Source organism: Muntiacus reevesi, chromosome 20 (assembly GCF_963930625.1).
Source record: "Muntiacus reevesi chromosome 20, mMunRee1.1, whole genome shotgun sequence".
Taxonomy (NCBI): Eukaryota; Metazoa; Chordata; class Mammalia; order Artiodactyla; family Cervidae; genus Muntiacus; species Muntiacus reevesi.
In genome coordinates this window covers 12,745,547-12,765,981 of record NC_089268.1, presented here as the reverse complement: position 1 = coordinate 12,765,981, position 20,435 = coordinate 12,745,547, and the positions used below count along the sequence as shown (strand labels likewise).

At 44.2% G+C, this 20,435-nt stretch overlaps 1 protein-coding gene across 2 annotated transcripts; it reads left to right on the top strand.

Annotated features, from left to right (window-relative positions):
- Positions 1–150: 150 nt before the first annotated feature.
- PPIL1 (peptidylprolyl isomerase like 1) lies at positions 151–20,435 on the top strand. Of its 2 annotated transcripts, XM_065912370.1 has the most exons (4): positions 157–485; positions 3,599–3,753; positions 18,432–18,500; positions 19,262–20,435. In XM_065912370.1, the coding sequence occupies exons 1-4, from the start codon at positions 430–432 to the stop codon at positions 19,480–19,482; spliced, it is 501 nt and encodes a 166-aa protein (XP_065768442.1). In that variant the 5' UTR covers positions 157–429; the 3' UTR covers positions 19,483–20,435. The 2 variants fall into 2 exon arrangements, with proteins under 2 accessions (XP_065768441.1, XP_065768442.1); XM_065912369.1 differs by lacking the exon at positions 3,599–3,753 and having other exon boundaries at positions 151–485.

The window sequence follows — 20,435 nt, the reverse complement described above, 5'->3', positions numbered from 1 at the left end:
CTTGGGTCTCAGCACTATTGTGGGACTAAGAGTCTTCCAAACGGAAGGTTAGGCTTTCACTCCAATAGAAGTGCAGATTTGCTGGTCGCTCACGCCTCCCCATGTCTAAACGAACCAATCTGAGCGTCCATAGAATGGCGCGGTCTGTCTGTCTCTCTCTCTCTCCACTTGGAGATCACCTCCGATGGAGCTTGGCACTTTTCCCTGTCCTAGCAGACAGCTTGCTTTAGCCTCAAGCTCTAGATTCTCGGCCTTGGAGGTGGGGGTGGGGGCCGGGGGTCTTTCCTCTGCCTTGTCTCAAATCGCCCCAATTTTGGCATCTCTGGAGTTGAACGGCGGGAACCGGAAGTGTCTTGCAGCAGCCGCGGGGCCCCGGCGAATCGACGCCGGAAGTAGCGATCGCCTCGGGAGTTTCCAGCCAGCCTCGCCATGGCGGCGATTCCTCCAGACTCTTGGCAACCGCCCAACGTGTACCTGGAGACCAGGTGAGGGCCCGGCCTCCGGGGCTGGGCAGGTGGAGGCGACGTGGAGTTTCAGACTTAGCCGCGGGGCTGGGTTCCGGGCTTGCGCCTCCGGAAGGCCAGCCTCCTCGTAGAGGGGCGGTCGCGAGGGCTGCCTTGGGGCTGAGTGGGGACCGCCACTGCCCGCGTCCGTGCTCCACACCCACTTGCGCTGTTAGCGACAGCGGCCCGAGTGCCCTCCTCCTACCCCTCCGTTCATTCATCCTTTCGTTCAACCAGCGCGCATTCAGTCTACAGACCGGGGACGTGGGATCGGAGGGTCAGAGGTGGATGAAACACAACCTTGCCTTTAGTATAGTGAAGGAGACAGACGTGTAAATATTAAGGGTTGTAAGTAGCTCAGTTATTTACACAAATTTTTAGGAGAACACAGGAAGAAGCGCATTCATTCCCTCCTGTCAAGGAGTGATAATATGTATTGAGCACCAAACAGCTAGTGCCATGTCCCCTTTGTGTAGCGTCACATTTAGTTTAATCCTCTTAGCAACTCAGATCATGTAGGTACTGGTCCACCTTCTCTCCAGTTTTAGCAGAGGAAATGTCAAAATTTACAGAGTATATTGTTTGATTAAAGTCTTGTAGCTGGTGAGTAGGGGAATCTCATTTGGAGCCTGGTCTGTCTGCCTACCTAGCTAGGTTCTTTAGCCCCATTCATTCCATTGCCTTTTTGGAAAAAGTTAAAAGTGATCTTTCCGAAGTAGGACAAATAACCTTAAGTAATTTCTTACTGCTCCAGCAATATAAAATTGAAATTCTGTGGTCTCACCTTCAAAGGTGATTTTTTTTCACCTGATCTTTGCCTACCTCTCTGCTTACAATCTGTCATTTGCACATCAATAGCCAAAGTCCAGCCATTGTCTTTCTGTCTTCCTCTTGCTCCTGCTGCTTTCCTTCGGAGCACAGTTCTCTCAGATGCTGCTTTTGCCCCCTGGCCATCTTCCCCATCTTCTTGCAAGGGAAAATTCTACTTTTTCTGGTCAACTTGAAAGTATGTAATTTCTCAACTACCTGTTTCGTTTTTTTTTCTAATTACAAAATAAATGAAAATTTAAATTCAAGCAGTTGTAGAAGCGTATACAGTAAGAAGTGACAGCCACTCCTGTCTGTAAACACACCACTGATAGTTTGAAAAGACCCTGATGCTGGGAAAGATTGAGGGCAGGAGAAGAAGGGGACGACAGAGGATGAGATGGTTGGATGGCATCACCGACTCTGTGGACATGAGTTTGGGTAAACTCCAGGAGTTGATGATGGACAGGGAGGCCTGGCATGCTGCAGACCATGGGGTTGCAGAGTCGGACACGACTGAGTGACTGAACTGAACCGATGTCGGATGATCTGCAGATCTGTTTCTCTGTACATAAAGACATTTCTTTTATGTTCTTTATTTAAACAATAATAAGATTGTATGATCAGTATGTTTTTTTCTGTAATTTGCATGTAATACATGCAGCCTTCTGTATGGATATTTCATATTTTAGTCATTCCCTCTATGAAGGACATTTAAATTGCTCCTCATTTTTTTTTTGTTAGGACAATTACTAGAATAAACATCCTTGCACCTATTATATCCTCAAGCACTTTTGTAAGTTTTCACAGAGAGTAGAAACTTTAGAAGTTGAAATTGCTGTCAAAAGGTATGCTCATTCCAGATTTGTATAGGTTATTTTCTGATTGCCATTCCAAAAAGTTATTCCCTGTATTTTAAAAGTATCCACCAGAATGTTCCTCTGTAAGAGGAAAAGCACTTAAAATTGTGTCTTACACAGAGTAACTGTTAATCTGTGTTAAATGTTAGGGGTGTAAAGGATGAATTGCCACTAGGAAGGCTTTTAGAAAGCTATGTTCTAGCACATACCACATTTATTTATAGAGTCCTTACACTGTGCTTCACACTGGGTATTCAGGCTATACAAAGTTGACTCAATTCTTCCTTGGAGCTTAAAGTCTTAAGAGAGTGATGAAATGGAGGTAGATGAATGAAATTAAGATAGGAAGGCACCTATTTTAAATCTTACTTGTTCCTTTTTTCTTAGCCGCATTTCAGGGGGAAAAGCGCTCATCACATTGTTGTTGCTCAGTCATGTCTGAGTCTTTGCAATCCCATGGACTGCAGCATGCCAGGCCTCCCTGTCCTTCACTGTCTCTCGGAGTTTGCAAGGTTTGGGGCGAGGTTTGAAGTAATCAGGTTTTACCTTTGTTGCACCCTTCCTCAATACACACAAACTGTACTTTTTTTTTTCCATTAATTTTTTTCCAAATTTATATGGCTCAAAAATCACTGAAAGCCTTTCTGTCTCTCATTTACGCAGTTTCCACCCCATCCCCAGAAACTTGGGCTGTGTGCTATGCTTAGTCGCTCAGTCGTGTCTGACTCTGTGTGGCCCCATGGATTATAGCCTGCCAAGCCCCTCTGTCCATGGGGATTCTCCAGGCAAGAGTACTGGAGTGGGTTGTTATGCCCTCCTCCAGGGGAACTTCCCAACCCAGGAATCGAACCCAGGTCTCCCGCATTGCAAACTGATTGTTTACCATCTGAGCCAAGGGAAGCCCATGAATACTGGAGTGGGTAGCTTATCCCTTTTCCAGGGGATCTTCCCCACCCAGGAATGGAACTGGGGTCTCCTGCATTGCAGGTGGATTCTTTACCAGCTGAGCTGCCAGGGAAGCCCCCAGAAACTTATATATGTAAATAAATGTGAATTCCCAATATTTTAATATGCAACTTAAAGTTATAAACTAGGTGTAAGATTTTTCTCCCTAATTTAGGGATTGGTTATATTGGTTTCCAATGATTGGTGATTTGTTGTATATAAGGCATTAGGATTTTTAGTTGTCCATGGTTGCTTTGCTTGAAAGAAGAACCAGAAGCCCCAGCATGTTTTCCTCAAAGGAGGTGTCTGTGTTTATGTTATTTACATTGCGTTGTTTCCTTCGCTGAGCATGCAATCTGACCTTTATCATCATTTCATGACTCAATAAGCTTGCAAATGAAGAGTTGTGGAGCGGTCCCGTAACGCTCCTGTGTGCTGTGACCTTGTTCTTGACTGGAGTTCTACTGTCCTCTCCCCCTGCAGCATGGGGATCATCGTGCTGGAGCTGTACTGGAAGCATGCTCCAAAGACCTGTAAGAACTTCGCTGAACTGGCTCGTCGAGGTTACTACAATGGCACCAAATTCCACAGAATCATCAAAGACTTTATGATCCAGGGAGGTGACCCAACAGGGACAGGTACAGTTAAGTCAGTGATAGTTTCTGAAGTCTCATCCTGTTTATAACTGGGTATATGGCAGCCAGAGCTCTCTTCCAGGTATCAGGGCCTGGGTTAGTTGATTCTGGCGAGCACTCTTGCCCTTGCTACCACACACCTTTCCCCAAACACACGCATATGACCAGAAACCAGTCTTGACTCTTGAGCTTTACAGAGTTTCTCATAACTTCTGTGTATTGCTTACTAAGAGCAAATAACATCTGCCTGAATTGTAGTAAGTAGTTCGTATAATAAAGAATCTGCCTGCAATGCAGGAGACCCCAGTTCCATTCCTGGGTCGGGAAGATCCCCTGGAGAAGGGATAGGCTACCCACTCCAGTATTCTTGCTTGAAGAATCCCCATGGACAGAAGGGCCTAGCAGGCTGCAATCCATGGGGTTACAAAGAGTCGGACACGACTGAGCGACTAAGCACACAGTCTCGATAATCAGAAGAAAGATATTTGCAGCGTTTTGAGGAAAAGAAAATAGTGGATTCTTTGAGTCACTCATTTAACAAATATTGAGCACCTGCCTTGTGTCAGATATTTTTCTGAGTTCTAGGGCCATGGCTCTGAATAAAGGAAAATAACCCTCCTGTTCCCAGTAAAGCAGGAAAAAGATTCGGTGATGGGATTTTAGTGGAAAAGTCAGGGAAGTCCTGTCTGAGAAGATGTGGTTGGAGCAGGGATCTGAAGGAAGTGAAGGAATGAACCTTGTTATTGAGAGAAGAACATTCCCTTGGAGGGAAGAGTAGGCCCAGAGGCTGTGAGGTGGGAGCCCCAGTAGGAGATCAAATAGGACCTTGTAGGGCATAGTCAGAGAGACTTCAGGTTTTATTCTGAATAAGATGGGAGCCATTAGAAGGTTTTGAGCAAAAGAGTGGCATGATCTGATTTATTCTTTAAAAAGATCACTGAATTCTGTTTGGAGAATAGAGATGGGGCAAGAGTGAGAGCTGGGGACCTGTTAGAAAGCTGCTGTCGTCAGCCAGTCTGGACGCAGTTAGGACTGCGGTGATAGTAGAGATGGTGGTGAGAAGTGAGTGGATTCAGGTTGTGTTTTGATAGAAATAGAGCCAGTGGAATTTGCTGAGGTTGGGAATGGGGAGGGGCAGTTGGGTGAGAGAAAGAGATGGTTAGGGATGACTTCAAGGTTCTTGACTCGAATTTAGTAAAATGGGAAGGCTGAGAGAGCAGCATATTTGGATGCAGACCAAGAATTTGGTTTGGATTTTGGACACTATATTTGAAAGACTTGTCAGATCTTCAGTAGGATAAGTAATGGGATATGAGCATAGAGTTCATGGTAAGGTCTAGGATGGAGGTATGAATTGAGAGTTATCATCACTTAGGTGGAATTTATTACTGAAATTGGTAGATGCCAACATTTATAACTTTCAAGGGCGCTTGCCTCTCAGTCTGCATTTTTCTCTCTGCTGATTCCTACTCCTGCTCTTTTCCCTTTAAGTAAGCTTGGGTCTCTCTGTGGAAACTTTTTTTCCATCTTTTTCTTCTTTGTCATTCTCAATTGTCCTTTGTTTATCCTTTATGACTAAGAGGCATTTTATTTTTTTGATATATATGAACACATTTCAAAATACAGGATATAGAGGGAAGTAGAAAAAAAGAACCAAAAAATCAGTCATAAGAGGGAATTTCCTGCTGGTTACAGTGGTTTGGACTCCGTGCTTCCATTGCAGGGGCTCGGATTTGATCCGTGGTTGGGGAGCTAAGATCCCGCAAGCCGTACAATGTGGTCAAAACAAGAAAAATCACTCATAAGGATATCTCCTAAGGATTCCTAACCACTGTTAGCTATTTCCCCCAGTATCCCACCTCTCAGAAATAATGAACATTAACTTTTGGTGACCATTATTCTAGACATCTTGAGTTTCAGATACCTAGTTAAAAGGATGGATCGCCAGCTAGATGGAAATAATTTCAAGAGAATTAGTCTATGTCATGAATACTGTTGTTTTTTAAAGAAAAAGTATTGTATTTAATTTTGTATCTATTTAACAGAAAAATTGACTTCCTGCTCTGAAAGATGAGGCAATTACACTTAAATTTCTACCCATTCCTATTGTTTAGGAAAAACTTAGTTTTGTCTACCTCCTGTGTTGGGAAAAACTCAGTTCTACCGTCCTGGGCTTCTCTTTTACTTTTATGTGCTCACACAGAACACTTTACTTCTTACACTTCTGGTCACCAGATATATGGAGTTTTTCTCCGCACATCAAGCTTCCTTGGACACCAGCTGTGTTTGATTAATTTGCTAGAGCAGGTCACAGAACTCGGGGAAACATAAGTGCTTACTTACCAGTTTATTAAAGGATATGACAAAGAGTAGAGACGAACAGAGATGCTTCAGGTGAGATCTGGAAGGGTGCTGGAGATTGGAACTTCTGTCCCTGTGGAGTTGGGGTGCATCACCCTCCCAATGTGGATGTGTTCGTCTTCTTTGAAGCTCTCTAAAGCCTGTACTACTGGGATTTTATGGAGGCTTCCTCATGTGGGCATGGTCAATTATTAGCTCCATTTCTAGGCTTTCTCCTCTCCTTCCCCCTCTGGAGAAAGGGGTGGGGCAGGCACTGAAAATTCTAACTTCTAATTATGACTTGGTCTTTCTGGCGACCAGCCCCCATCCGGGAGCCCCCCCAAAGTTTCCCCCAGTTCAATGAGTCACCTCATTGAAACACAAGATGGTCCTCGTGTTCTTATCACTTAGGAATTTATAAAGGTTTCGAGAGTCGTCTGTTAGGGACAGGGTCAAAGACCAAATATTAGAATAAGAAGTACTCTTAGTGTTCTTATCACTTGGGAAATTACAAGGGTTTTAGAAGCTCTGTGCCAGGAACCAGGGGTAGGTATCTATCTATAATTTTTTCTATTGTCTCACACCTGTCCTCCCTCCTTTGCTCCTAGTTTTTTGTTAGTTTTGTTTTTCCTTATCAGAGTTTAGAGCATTTTCTATACTGCACTCATGAGTCCCTCAGTTACAGAATGGGTTTACATTTTCAGAGAGTTCAGTGCTCACCACTAGGCTTCTTTATTTATAAGTACTAGAAGGCAGAAATGGTTTTTATTGCAAGGGCTGGAGGGTGTTATATTTTTTAACTCAATCGTGCTTGAGAATTTCTTCCAGTTAAAAAAAGACTATGACTGAATACTTGGACCAGACAAATTCCCTCAGATCTTTTCAGACAATCCTACTCCATTGCCTTCTGGTTTTGAATGTGGCTGTGGAAAATACTGAGGCCAGATTTGCTCCTTCCTTCAATACAGGGAAAAAATTTTTTTTGTATTCCTGAATATTTTCTCTTTTATACTTACTCGATTTTCTATTTCAGGGAACTAGTTATTCTTTGTTTCATCACCTTTACCTTCCATGTCTGTCGCATTTCTTCTGAGTAAGTGAGATGATGTTTTTCTATTTTTTCCTGCATCCGCTGAAATAATCTCAGACCTTTACTCTCTGCCTTATTCAATTTTGAGTCATGTCTATTCTGTTCTTTACTGCTCTGACTTATTTATTAGTGCTGTCTTCATGTCATTTGGCTGTCAAACTTTCCTCAACTCTGCCGTCTTTTCATCTTATCCTGTTGATTTATATTATCTTGTCTTTGAGCTCTTGTTTTGTTGAATTTTCTTATTGAAGCATCTGTAGCTGAGACAGCCATGGAGAAGCCCTTCTTGGATTGTATTTTCTCCTTTCTTTTTCTCCTTCCATTTGTTGTATATGTTTGCACAGTCTCCGTGCCATTTCTTGTTGTCTTATCCATGCTTATATGGGAACCTGCATAGAGCTTACCTTTTATTTGCTTGGGTGCAGTGTAAGTGGATTCTCTTTGTCACTGTCCCCACCTCTGTGGGACCAGTTACCTTTCCCATCCCAAATACTCTGTTGCCAACTTCTGCTCTGCCTTCCCAGACTCCATGCTAGCGGTGTCCTTCTGCCACCCGGGGTCCTGGGCAGCCCTTGAGTGTAGCTGGAGCAGAGGAAGAAGCCTCATACCATTTATCGTTCTCAGCTGTGTTTCCATAACAGGAGATAAATTAGCAAGAGAATAGCATACAAATTCATTTCATGTAAGTTGTGCATGATGTTTCCTTTACAAGGAAATGGAGACCTGAAAAGGTCTGAGCGTTTCTATGCTAGGGTTGGTAGAGTGGAAAGTTGTGGGAAGATGTGATCGGACAAAAGTGGGTATGAGTGTGAGCTCAGTGTAGTAAACTAGGGGAGACTTAGCAAGGTGTGTTCATTCAGATTTCTCGTGATGTCCTTCTTTCTCGAAGGTAGGAATGTTCCTTTCCCCTGGGTGTACGAAGGGTGTCTCTCACTTGAGGGTCTTTATGCCCACTTCAGGGGAAGGTCAGAAAGTCCTTCCTTCACCTGCTGTTTCTCAAGATTCCTTCCACGTGAAATATTCAGTATGGAACCTCATTTTGGAGTAGTGTATCCTCATCCCCCATCGTGGCCCTGTGTTCCTCCTGCCCACTAAGGTGGCCATTGCTGGCAGCCTGACCGCCACCACTGAATGCCTGTGGTGTGTGGGCTTCTGCCTTCAAGAGCTTCTCCTTAACTTCTTCAGGGCTATTCACCTACTCCCCTTGTTGGCTTCATAAAATTGGAGGGTATGTGTAATAATTCTCTGGGTGACGTGCCTCCTTTCCTGATTTCTACTTTTAGGGAATGCAGGAAAAAGAATCTCTTAATTCTTTCCTTGACTGACTTTTCAGAATCTTTGGAATAAGATTGTCTCTCTTTTCCAATTTGGTTTTTGCTGATGAAGTTTTGACTTTGAAAGAGATTGAATTTGGGGGGTTTGCTTCATCAGTTATTGGAGGGGGCAGAGTCTAATTCTGCTTCACTCCACTTTCTTAGTCTGAAAATGTCCTGTCAACGCTTTGATGTACTTCTTTCCTATCTTCCTCCTCTCCCTTGTTATGGGATAAAATCTTAATTTATAACACCAGTAGAACTGAGAGTGTCCTTGATTAGTGTACAAGAATTGGAAGTGACTCAGACGTGAGTGCTCATATCAGAGCTTCCCAATATTTCTATAATTGGTTCTCAATCCTTCATAATGTCACATTTCCCTGATGTAATTTTAATGAAATTGAATCACTCAAAAGATTTCCAAATAATTGCATCCAACCTCAGGTATAATGAGTGGTTGAGCTAAGCCTGCTGGCAGGCCTATGATGGAAGGCAAGCAGGAATTGGGCCCTCCTGGGTCCCGAGTATGGACTGCTCGCTGATTAGGTAACACAAGATATGCTGCCTGTGGCATCCTGTCTCATTTCCATCCCCAGCCATCCCTCAGTCTGGCTTCTCTGTAACTATACTTTCCATGATCTTTCTGATACACCTTTGCCAGATGTTTTCTCAGTTATCTTTGACCTGCTGTTCATTTTAAACCATTTTTCTTCTTTTAAATCCCCCTTATTGTAATAATGCTATGTTGAAAGAGTCCTTAGCCCTCTGGATCTCTTCTATGTCTTTTCTACTGATTTCCCTCTCTCCCCTCCCTATGTGACCCGGCATCCTATCAAGCTCTCCTTTCACTCTTCCTGCTCTGCACTTAGCCTCATGGTGCTCACCGGCTGCCATGATTGCATTGATTAACTACGTGCTGATTATGCTGTGCATTACCCTCACTCTGATTTCATCTCACCTCTTAGTAGCTCCAGGAACACCTGACATGTAAAGTGCTCAACAGCAAGCTCCTTGTTAATTTTATTCATTTGATGAATGTTTGCTAAGAGTCTGCAGGGTATCCTGTACTATTCCAAGACCTGTGAGGAGTATTTAAGCATTAGAAGCCAAGGCATTTTTCTCTTCCTTGCAGAGCTCCCTGCCCTGCCAGGAAGACAAGGTACTTATAATAAGAAACAACTAGAAAGTAATAATATGGCAGCTTCCCTCATAGCTCAGTTGGTAAAGAATCTGCCTGCAATGTAGGAGACCCCGATTCAAATCCTGGGTTGGGAAGATCCGTTGGAGAAGGGATAGGCTACCCACTCCAGTATTCTTGGGCTTCTCTTGTGGCTCAGCTGGTAAAGAATCCACCTGCAATGCGGGAGACCTGGGTTCGATCCCTGAGTTAGGAAGATCCCCTGGAGAAGGGAACAGCTATCCACTCCCATTATTCTGGCCTGGAGAATTCCATAGACTGTATAGTCCAAGGGATCAGAAAGAGTCAGACACAGCTGAGTGACTCACTTTCAGAAAGTAATGGTACAATAAATATGCACATTCCTGGTTATACGCTTTTGGTTATCTATAGAACCTAGGTTGGAATAATTCATAATAAGAGAAAAGTACAGTGGAAGTGAGACTGGAATGGGATGGAAGCATATTTTGAGGTGAGCCTTAAAGGAAATGTGGAATTATAACTTGAGAGAACAGGGAAGGGCATTTTAGATTTCGGAATGAATGCAAAGAGGAGGCACAAGGAACAGAGGCCTCTAGGATGCAAGGGAGAGCCACCACCCCAGGCGTCGTGTTTCACGCTGGACTGGTGGTGACACAACCCAGCTGCCTCTCCACACCCAGGACAAATGCAGGAAATGTTATTTCTAAGGCCCCTGAACTGCATGTTTAAGGGACAGTAAGGGAGGACCACTTAGGGACAGACCGCAGAGTAGTAGGAGATGGAGTGGGGGTTTAGAATCTCCAGTTCCTGGAGATTCACAGACAGAAGTTCAGATTTGGTCTAGCATCATTTGGGGACCATTTGGGATTCTTTGTAAGGAAAATATGTGAGGACATTGAATCCACCCATGGTACATGCCAAGGTAATGTAGTGTTGGGGTGAACAGAGGGTTGTAGAGCCTGGTGGGCTTGGGGTTGAATCTTAGCTTCACATGAACACTTCTTAAATGTAGACAAGTTAGGTAACCTTGCTGAGCTTCTTATCTGTAAATGGGGAGTGATTATATGTACCTCAGGTTATTGTGAGTAGTAAATGAGCAGATGTTTGTAAAATGGTCAGCACAGACTTGATACAAAATACGAGCGCAGAAAAATACGGGTTTTATTATTCATTTTGGTTATTAATTCATTTAACAAATGTCTGTTGGATTCCAGGCATTATTTTAAGACCTGGGGATACAATAATGACTAAGAAAGCCCTTGTGAAACTCATTCTAGTGGGAGAGAGTGAACAAATAAGTACATAATATGGGTGACAAATGATACAGAAAAAACGATGGAAAAGGGGATAGAGCAGGGATTCTCAATCTTGGCATGTTGGGCAGGACAGTTCTTTGTTGTGGGAGTGTCCTGTGCCTTGCAGGATGTTTAGCTGCTTCCTTGACCTCTACCCCCAGATGCCAGTAGAATCCCTCAATGTGATAACCAAAAATATCTCCACCTGTTGTTCAGTGTCCCCAGGGGGCAGAGTCTCACCTGGTTGACAACCACTGGGATATGGAGAGAGGTGGTATTGTTGATAGTATGATTAAGGAAAACCTCTGTTAAGTTATTTGAGCAGAGCTCTGGATGAAGAAAAGTAGTAAGCCATGAGACTGTCAGGGCCAAGGACAATCCAGAGGGAACAGCAATCAGAGGTCTCAGGGCAGAGTGTGCTCCGTGAGAAACAGCAGAGGCCAGTGTGGCTGGAGCAGGTGAGTGAGCGGCGAGAGTGGCAGGGGGTCATGGAAAGTGTTGTAAGTTGTGAAGACTTTGGATTTTGTCCTAAGTGTGAAGAAATGTCACTGGAGGATTTTGAGCAGAGGTCTGCCATGATAAGACTTGTTTTAAAAGGATCCCCCTGACTTCCACGTGGAGAATAGACTAGTAAGGAAAGCTGGAGGCAAGGCCAGAAGCAGGGAGACCAGGTAGAAGGTTTATTGTTGTCAGAACTAAAGCTTGTAGTTTAGACTTTGGTGATAGTGGTTCCATTGGTGCTGGTCCTCTGGGAAGCACATGCCTAGAAGAGTTAGGAATTCAAGAGATTTAATGGGGTAACACCTGTGAAAGATAAAGGGGTGAGGGAGCAAGGATTGGAAAGAGAAGTCTTCACATAACAATGCAGGTCTAACATCTGTGATAGAAGAGAAGGAAGCAGCGAAGGGGCCAGCAGAGGAAAATGAAGAGCTGCAGTTAAGGTGGGATTTCAGGAAACATGACATCAGCTATGAGATGCTGCTCATAGATCAGGCAGGGTGAAGCCTGAGGCCTGCCTGTTGGATTTAATGACAACGTAGTAGGACCGATGACCTTGACAAGAGCCGTTTCAACGGAGTGGTGAGGTCAAACATCTGGATGGAGATCATTCAAGAGCCCGGAGAAGTGGGATGGAGTTTTTCTGGGAATTGATGCAGTAGGGGGAATTAGAGACAGTGTTTGTTATTGTTGCTGTTTTTCCAAAATGGGAAATAGTAATACCATGTTTTTATGCTGATAGGAATGATGTACTGATAGGAATGATGTACTAGAAAGAAAGTTGATATAGGAGAGTGGGAAATTGTAGTTGCAAAGTTTTTTAAAGGTGAATGGGCTTAATTAGTATGGTGGTAGGACAGTCAATTGAACAGTTGGAGTATATTAATAACGGAAGAGGGAAAGTAAATGGGTAGAGATGTAGGAAGGAAAGAGGATTTGGTGGTGAAGACATGTGAAAGTTCTCATCTTTTTCTCAGTGAAATAAGAAGCAAAGTTACCCACAAAGAGCAAGGAGCAGTGGGGGAGTGGTGGAGGTTTGAAGGCAAACTAGAATAATCTCGGGCTGACTCCCGAGGTGGATCATGACCTACAGTCACCTCTCACAGAAAATGTTCAGATTATCTCAAAGGGGGTTCATCATCACTGATACTGCTGTGTGTGCTTCATGTTATATATCACATGGTTTCTTATATTATCTCATTTAATCCTTGTAACAGTCCTGTGAAATATAAGTACTACTACTATTCCCATTTTACAGATAAGGAAACTGAGGCTTAGAGAGGGTAAGTATCTTGCTTAAGGTTGCACAATTAGTACGTGGTGAAGTGGGAACCAAAATCCAGATCTCTTTGACCACAAAGGCAAGTGAGCATGAGAGGACTCTTAACTGTAAGGCTTCTTGGAGAACTGTAGTGTCATTTGCTGTGTTAGATCTGGTGTCTGGCATCTGCCCTGGTAATCCACTAGCAGCCTCACTAGTTAGTTTCCCCTTCCTACTGTTAACTAACAAAGTGGTTGTATCAGTTTCAGATCCTTTTGACTGCAAGTAACAGAAAACCACTGAGGCTTTGTTTTTTTCATGTGACAGAATGTCTGGAGTTAAGCAATTGCAGGCATCGGTTTCTCTGCCCAGTTGTCAGGGATCCAGGCTTGCTGTGTCTTTCCACTCCACCGTTCTTAGTGCTTCGGCCTTTGATATCAAACTTGTCTTATGGTTGCAAGATGGCTGCTGTTGCTGCTGACACACCTCTGCTTTCCAAGGAGGAGATGAGAGACAGAGGAGTCTGTCTGTCCCTTTTTGTCAGGAAAGCTGTAGTTTTCCTAGAAGCTCTACTCACTGGCTTCTGTTTACATTAGTAAGTCAGAACTGGGTCATCTGGCCACCCCAGCTGCAAAAGGGACTGGTCAGTACCTGCTTTTTTGTCTCTGAGGTTGAGGCAGGCTGTGGAGAAGGGGTTGAAATGCTCAGAAGACAGCTTCAGTATCTGTTAGAGGCTTTCTTGCTGGGAGAGAGGCTTTGATTGGATTGGTTAGTCACCTTCTCGTGTCAAATGCCTGAAGCAGAGCTTTCACACGGGCCTCCTAATGGATAAACTGGCTGACCTCTGGCTGCTTTAGGGCTGGATATTGATCCGTGATCCCATCAGCTGTGAGAGTGGTGGGGACAAGTAGCACCAGGTTTAGCGATCTCTGTGTGGGAGACCACTCTGCGTGTCTCAGATGCCACCTCATTTCATCTTCGAGAGGTTTCTGTAGGCGGTGAGCAGGAGCAGGAGGAAGAGACATCAGAGGACTCTTGGGAATAAGAAAGGATTTTTGTTTTGTTTGTTTTAAGAAACAGAAAGCACAGGTCATACAGAAACAGTTTTAAGTCAACTGCAAAAAAATTCTTTGTGCCAGAAGATCCCATTAAAAGAGTGAAAAAAATAAACTGGAAAAAAAAATACTTGTAAAAGCATTAACTGACAAAGGATTAGTATCTAGACTAATCCTACTAATAAAATATATTTATATGTGTATGTATGTATATATATACGCACACACATTGTAAAATGTCAGACCACTCAGTTGACTATTGACAGAGGAGGAAAGCTAAATAACCACTAAACATGAAATTATGCACGGCTCCAGGGAAACACAATTTAAAGCACAAGAGAGCTGACACCTCTAAAACTGACACGTTAGAAAGCCTGGCAAAAGGACCTCAGGCAGTGAGAGTGAGAGCACTTGGTTGGGGATGCAGATGGGGGCCACATCTGACAAGATAGTTGGGGAAATGTAGTAATGGTGAAACGCTCATAACCTGTGAGCCTGCACTTCCCCCCGTAAGGTATAGTCCCTGAGCGCTCCTGCACTTGTGTTCGGGAGACAGTAGAAGAATGGTTATTGCAGCGTAGTTTATGATAGCAAAAACATGGGCAAAATCCTAAATATCCATCGCCATGAGAAAAGATAAGATTGCAGTGTAATCAGACAATAGAATGACTACTACGAAAAGCTACGTGGAACAAAATGGATAAATATCACTTACAGTGTGAGCCAAAAAAAGCTCATTGCAGAAGAATATATAGAGTATTGGAGAAGGAAATGGCAACCCACTCCAGTATTCTTGCCCGGAGAACCCCATGGACAGAGGAGCTTGGTGGGCTACAGTCCATGGGGTCGCACAGAGTCGGACATGACTGAGCAACTTAGCATAGCACATATAGCGCATAGTACCATTTATATAAACTTAAAAGCATGCAAACAACAAGGATTGTTTAGGGATGCATACAATATGTAGTAGAAAAGAAAATGCACAGAAATGTCAAATTCCTGGTCAGAATAGTGGTTACCTGAGAGGAAAATGAGCTCCATCACAGCCCTTGTTAGCTCTTGGGGGAATGGTGGAGTTGAGGGAGGGAAATGGGGTGGGGGTGGGGGATGTGTGCTTGGAGCCTTTGACTGGATTTGAAACTGTCTGGTGTGATTTCAGGAGGCTTCAAAGAGTTCCCAGTACCACAGTTCTTTACGTCTCAGCACGGAAAGAATTCAGTGAGAGGCAAAGAGATATAGATAAGTGATTTATTAGAATAGGATGCTTGTGCGGTTTACAAGTGGGCAGGCGAGGGGTTGCCATGTGCTGAGAGCTGGGCTACAGTTTTATAATCAAAGGAAAAGCGGGGAGCAGGGGAAGAACTTTTTTTGTCTTTTCTGACTAGACATGTTTCCATCATCAGTTCCTCCTCCAGGTTGCGTAGGGAAGTTTTTCATCCCTATATGGTCAAGTTAGGTCCACAAATTATTGTTTTTTATGTGTGCAGAGAGCATGTCCTGCGGATCATTAACTTACCAAGCTCCCTGGACAGGATGTGGGGCTAATGCCACCACTGTTTTATTGTTTGGGGGCAGGTCTCATGCTTCTGTTGCTAAGCAAGCCTGCTCTTTATCATTAACTTACAGGGGTCTCCTATGTTTTTTTCTACTTACAGTCCCCCTAGTGGGGTTAAGTATTTAATCACCTACTTTGTCCCTTTACTCTGTCCCTGTCAGAGTGAACATATTTTCTTTCTTTTTATTTATTTGGCTACACCAGGTCTTAGTTGCGGCATGCAAGCTCTCAACTGCAAATTCTCAAATGTGGGGATCTAGTTCCCTGAACAGGGATTTGAACCTGTGCCTCCTGCCTTGGGAGTGAGGCGTCTAGCCGCTGGACCAACAGGGGAGTCCCTGCACACTTTCATTCCTTGAGAGGAGGGTACACAGTTGTTTGTCATATTATTCTTTGTATTATTTTATGTCTGGAATATTAAATACTTTGAGTAAATGTTTGAAAGAGAGGACTGAAGAGTGAAGAACTTTGAGAGTAGAGTGTGGAAAACGGGCCTGTGCTTGTACCAGAGGAGGCACACAGTGCATTTTGACCGCTGCTGCCGCCGCTGCCAAGTCACTTCAGTCGTGTCTGATTCTGTGTGCCCCCATAGACAGCAGCCCACCAGGCTGCCCTGTCCCTGGGATTCTCCAGGCAAGAACACTGAAGTCGGTTCTCCAATGCATGGAAGTGAAAAGTGAAAGTGAAGTCGCTCAGTTGTGTCTGACTCTTTGAGACCCCATGGACTGCAGCCCACCAGGCTCCTCCGTCCATGGGATCTTCCAGGCAAGAGTACTGGAGTGGGGTGCCGTTGTCTTCTCCGATTTTGACCGCAGAGCTTCCTAATTGTTGACTTTGTATGTGATCATTGACCTGTTGCCCGCTCTGCACCAGAGAACTCTTTTTTTTCCCCCCCAGAGAACTCTTTTAATCACTCCAGTCCTCCTACCATTTCTCCCCTATTCCACATGCCCAAAGGAATGCTTTGATTGGAATTATTTGTCTTTCTGACATTTTGCTGCAAACCCTACTGAACTGAATTAAGTTATGAAAAGATAACATTATGAGTAAACTGTCTTCATGGCCTGAAGTACTTGTGGTTGGTCAAACTATGCCTAGTGAGTAAAAAGGAGTCTTCAGACCCTTTCTTCTCATCTCCTGATTGCTTAAAACTCCAGGCTTCATCCATGAGGCTCTGGCAGTCCTTGACTTGCAGAGATCATACTTCCGAGCTGCTGAACTTCACCCTCAGCTTGCTCATTCAAGCCCTGGGGGTAGGGCTTGATCTGGATTTGTCCCCATAGCCCTCTTTCTCCTCTTTCATCTTCAGCCCTAGCTCTGCAGCTGACCCCCCTACCTCCACCCCAGGCTCAAGCAGGAACCTTGACCCTATAGTCAGAGGGAATGTATTGGTTATATAAGTGCTGTTTGGAGGTATACTGGCAAGTTGGAATTTTTGGAATGAATTTTTACATGGTTTGGTAGTTCAGTAATTTTCCAGAAGCTTCGGTAGCCTGGGCCAGGTGGGAGGTTTCCCCAACTCTGTTAGGATTCACCCCCATGCCTCTTTACAGAACAGTGTTTCCTTCCTGAACCAGGGGCTGTGACAGGCTCCCTGTGGTGGAGCATCCTAAAAGATAAAGCAAAGGATTTTTTTTTACCATGGAAACATCTTAGCAGGCCCCAGGCCCTCTGGGGGTGGACATGGTGCTTTAACATGCTACTTTCACAGCAGGCTGTAAAAGAAAGTGAGCTCCCTGCCTCTGACCAGTTTCCTGGCTGCCAGGCAAGCAGAATAAGCTGGTAAAATCCACTGTTCACTTTGTTTCAGGCTGTTTTGTCTTGACTGGCCAACTTGAAAGTGAAAGTGAAAGTCACTCAGTCATGTAAGACTGTTTGTGACCCCAGCACTGTGTACGGTCTATGGGATTCCCCAGGCAAGAATACTGGAGTGGGTAGCCTTTCCCTTCTCCAGGAGATCTCCCCAATCCAGGGATTGAACCCAGGTCCCCCACATTGCAGGTGGATTATTTACCAGCTGAGCCACAAGGGAAGCCTAAGAGTACTAGAGTGGGTAGCCTATCGCTTATCCAGCAGATCTTCCCAACCCAGGAATTGGACCAGGGTCTCATGCATTGCAGGTGGATTCTTTACCAGCTAAGCTATCAAGAAAGCCCCGAGAAGCCAAAATAGTTCAACAAGGCATATGGTTGACTAAATAATTGATTAAGAGAGTTATCTCCTACTAGGACATTTTTTCCTATGGTAAATTCTTATTTAACATATCATTTTTTTCTAGCAATAAACCTGGGTGCCCAGGATAGCAAGAGTATGGACTCTTGTGGACATATTAATAATATAAATAATGTGGTGGTGTGGTTACCAGCAAATCATTCCCAGTGCTATGTTTCTTCATATTCTCCTTACAGTATGTGGCCTGTCCTTCTAATGAATTCTTACTGTAATATTATTATTTTCTGCCACATTGCCACTTAGCACTGTCCCTTTTTCTCCTTAAGCTAGTTATCTTTGACTTAAATGATTTTTTTTTTCCCTTCATCTAGGTTAAGGATAGTGAATAGGTTTCAATTCTTATGCCATCTCTGAGCCATTGAAAACAGCTGTCTGGAGTTGTGGGTGGGTACAGATTCAGAGGCCAATCTGAGCTCTGCAGGGAAGAATGCTGATTGATTAGCACAGGGTTAGGACTTGGACCACTCCTGTCTGAAGTACTCATAAAAGTGTAAAAAATTAAGAAAGCTCTTAACACATCAAATCATGATTGGTGGTTATTGTAGATTGTTAGATTCAGGAGAATTTGCTATTCCTTTGATAATGATCTATGTTTTCTGCATTTTGACAGTGAACATGTATTGCTTTAATAAGCAGGAAAAAAAGAAAACAGTGTTATTTTGAAGAGAAACGTCCTACCTAAATGAAACTGGTGATTTGAATGTGCTGTGTCAGTGCTTGATTCTGCTGCTGGGCTGTGTAGTTGCAGTGTACTTAGCGGGCAGCTGGGTGTGCTCACTGATTTTCCTTTCCTGTACTCCAGTCTTTTGGCCCTGGACCATAGTTCTTGTTGTGTGGTAGAACGTGGGACTGACTGACTGGTTTCCCATCTTCTAACTGGCAGGTCGAGGTGGTGCATCTATCTATGGCAAGCAGTTTGAAGATGAACTTCATCCAGACTTGAAATTCACAGGTGAGTATATGATCTGCTAGACCGGGTAGGAAGAGGTACTGAATTTGAAAAGCTCACTCTTCTGGCAGCGATTCAGGGTGACTGCCCGACACCATGGCGTGGTGCCATGTAACTGCCCAGCTGCAGCGCCCAAAGAGCTCTGGCTGATTAGGGAAAACGGCGCTTCTCGGAGTCCTGAGCGTTTCAGAGTGCTGGTCTGAATGATCTCAATTCTCACTGCTTGTTGAATGTTGCAAAAAAGCAAAAGCTTCTGCAAAGAAGCAGGAGACCTTCCTGGATTTTTGAGGGGAATTGAGAACCTGGTCCAGCAGTTAGCAGGGATCATGATGGATATAAGCTGAGGAATAGGTGAAGACAGGGCTTCCCTGGGGTCTCAGAGGGTAAAGTGTCTGCCTGCAATGCGGGAGACCTGGGTTTGATCCTTGGGTCAGGAAGATCCCCTGGAGAAGGAAATGGCAACCGACACTAGTACTCTTGCCTAAAAAATTCCATGGATGGAGGAGTCTGGTAGGCAACAGTCCAGGGGATTTCGAAGAGTCACACATGACTGAGCAGCTTCACTTCAGGTGAAGACAAGGAAGATGAGGCCACTGGGGTAGTCCAGCCGTCAGCCTGTGTGCGAGAGCAGAGAGCCTGCCTTGGGGCAAGGTTGTCCGGTCGGGTGCTTGGTGTGGCTTCTTGCTATCCCTCGACTGGTGTAGCAGGTCCAGGCTGGAGTGTCAGGGTTACTCATACTTTTTCCTCTTCCTTTTTGCCACCAGGGGCTGGAATTCTCGCGATGGCCAATGCAGGGCCTGACACCAACGGCAGCCAGTTCTTTGTGACCCTGGCTCCCACCCAGTGGCTTGATGGCAAACACACCATTTTTGGCCGTGTGTGTCAGGGTATAGGCATGGTGAATCGAGTTGGAATGGTGGAAACAAACTCCCAGGACCGCCCCGTGGACGATGTGAAGATCATTAAGGCATACCCTTCTGGGTAGACTTGCTGCCCTCTCGGGCACACCCAGGTCTTCTGAGATGGCCACAACAAACCAGTTTGCAGATGACCTAGAATGACACATAACTCTAAACTTCATTTTGGCCTTGCAGATCTGAGGTGCTGAGGAGGCCTGGGGTCTTGGGTGAGTTAGAGATGGAAGTGTATTTTAGTCAGATGCTTCTTTTTCTCCCCCAGTGCCCCTGTTGACTGAACATTTGCAGAAATGCTCTTACATGATCTTCTCACTGCACGTGACCCAGACTGCTCCTTCCTGTGTGTGTCTGCTTTATGTACTTCAGAGTGAAGCCAACTCTGTCATTTCGCAGTGCCTAACCAACCTCTTGTGGAAATTTATATTCCGGCCTACATTGCAGTCTTTAGTGGCTGACAGCCATAGAATTCAAAACCAAGTAGTGTCTATCAGCCTTCTTAACTGTGTGCGCCCCCTATTTCAGTCTCTTGCATTTGTTCTTCCAGGGATTGTATGCATCTCTGTATATATTTTTCCTCTCAGAACATCAACACTGCTGTTTCTGACACTTAGACATCCCACGCAAAGCCACATTGAATTTTTGCCAAATGAAAAACGCATCCAACAATCAAGTTTCTAAGAAGGTGTCAAGTGGGGAATGATAATGTGTAATAATCGAGAAATGAATTTATTAAAAAGAAGCAGAAGCATTGACCATTTTTTCTCCAGGAAGGAGTAGAAATCTGTAGTGAGCATAAAGGCAGACTGTGAGTTCTCCTTAAAAAAGCAGTATTCTCATAAAGGAGAAGCACCACTTAAGTTTTCTTAAACTAAAACTTAAAAGAAATTAGGTAAGAGAGTTTATATATATTTTTTTAATCTTTCTGAATTTTTTTAAGGAGGGAGTGGTGAGGGAAAGGAAGTTAATACCTATGGAATGCATAGAAACTTCCAAAATAAAATGCCATTGATGGTTGAAATCA

Excerpts from the sequence above, each read along its gene's own strand:
- PPIL1 (XM_065912369.1), top strand. The coding sequence starts at position 185 with ATGGAGCTTGGCACTTTTCCCTGTCCTAGCAGACAGCTTGCTTTAGCC. Across the intron at positions 486-18,431 it reads AACGTGTACCTGGAGACCAG|GTCGAGGTGGTGCATCTATC; the intron begins GTGAGGGCCCGG and ends TCTAACTGGCAG. Across the intron at positions 18,501-19,261 it reads TCCAGACTTGAAATTCACAG|GGGCTGGAATTCTCGCGATG; the intron begins GTGAGTATATGA and ends TTTTGCCACCAG.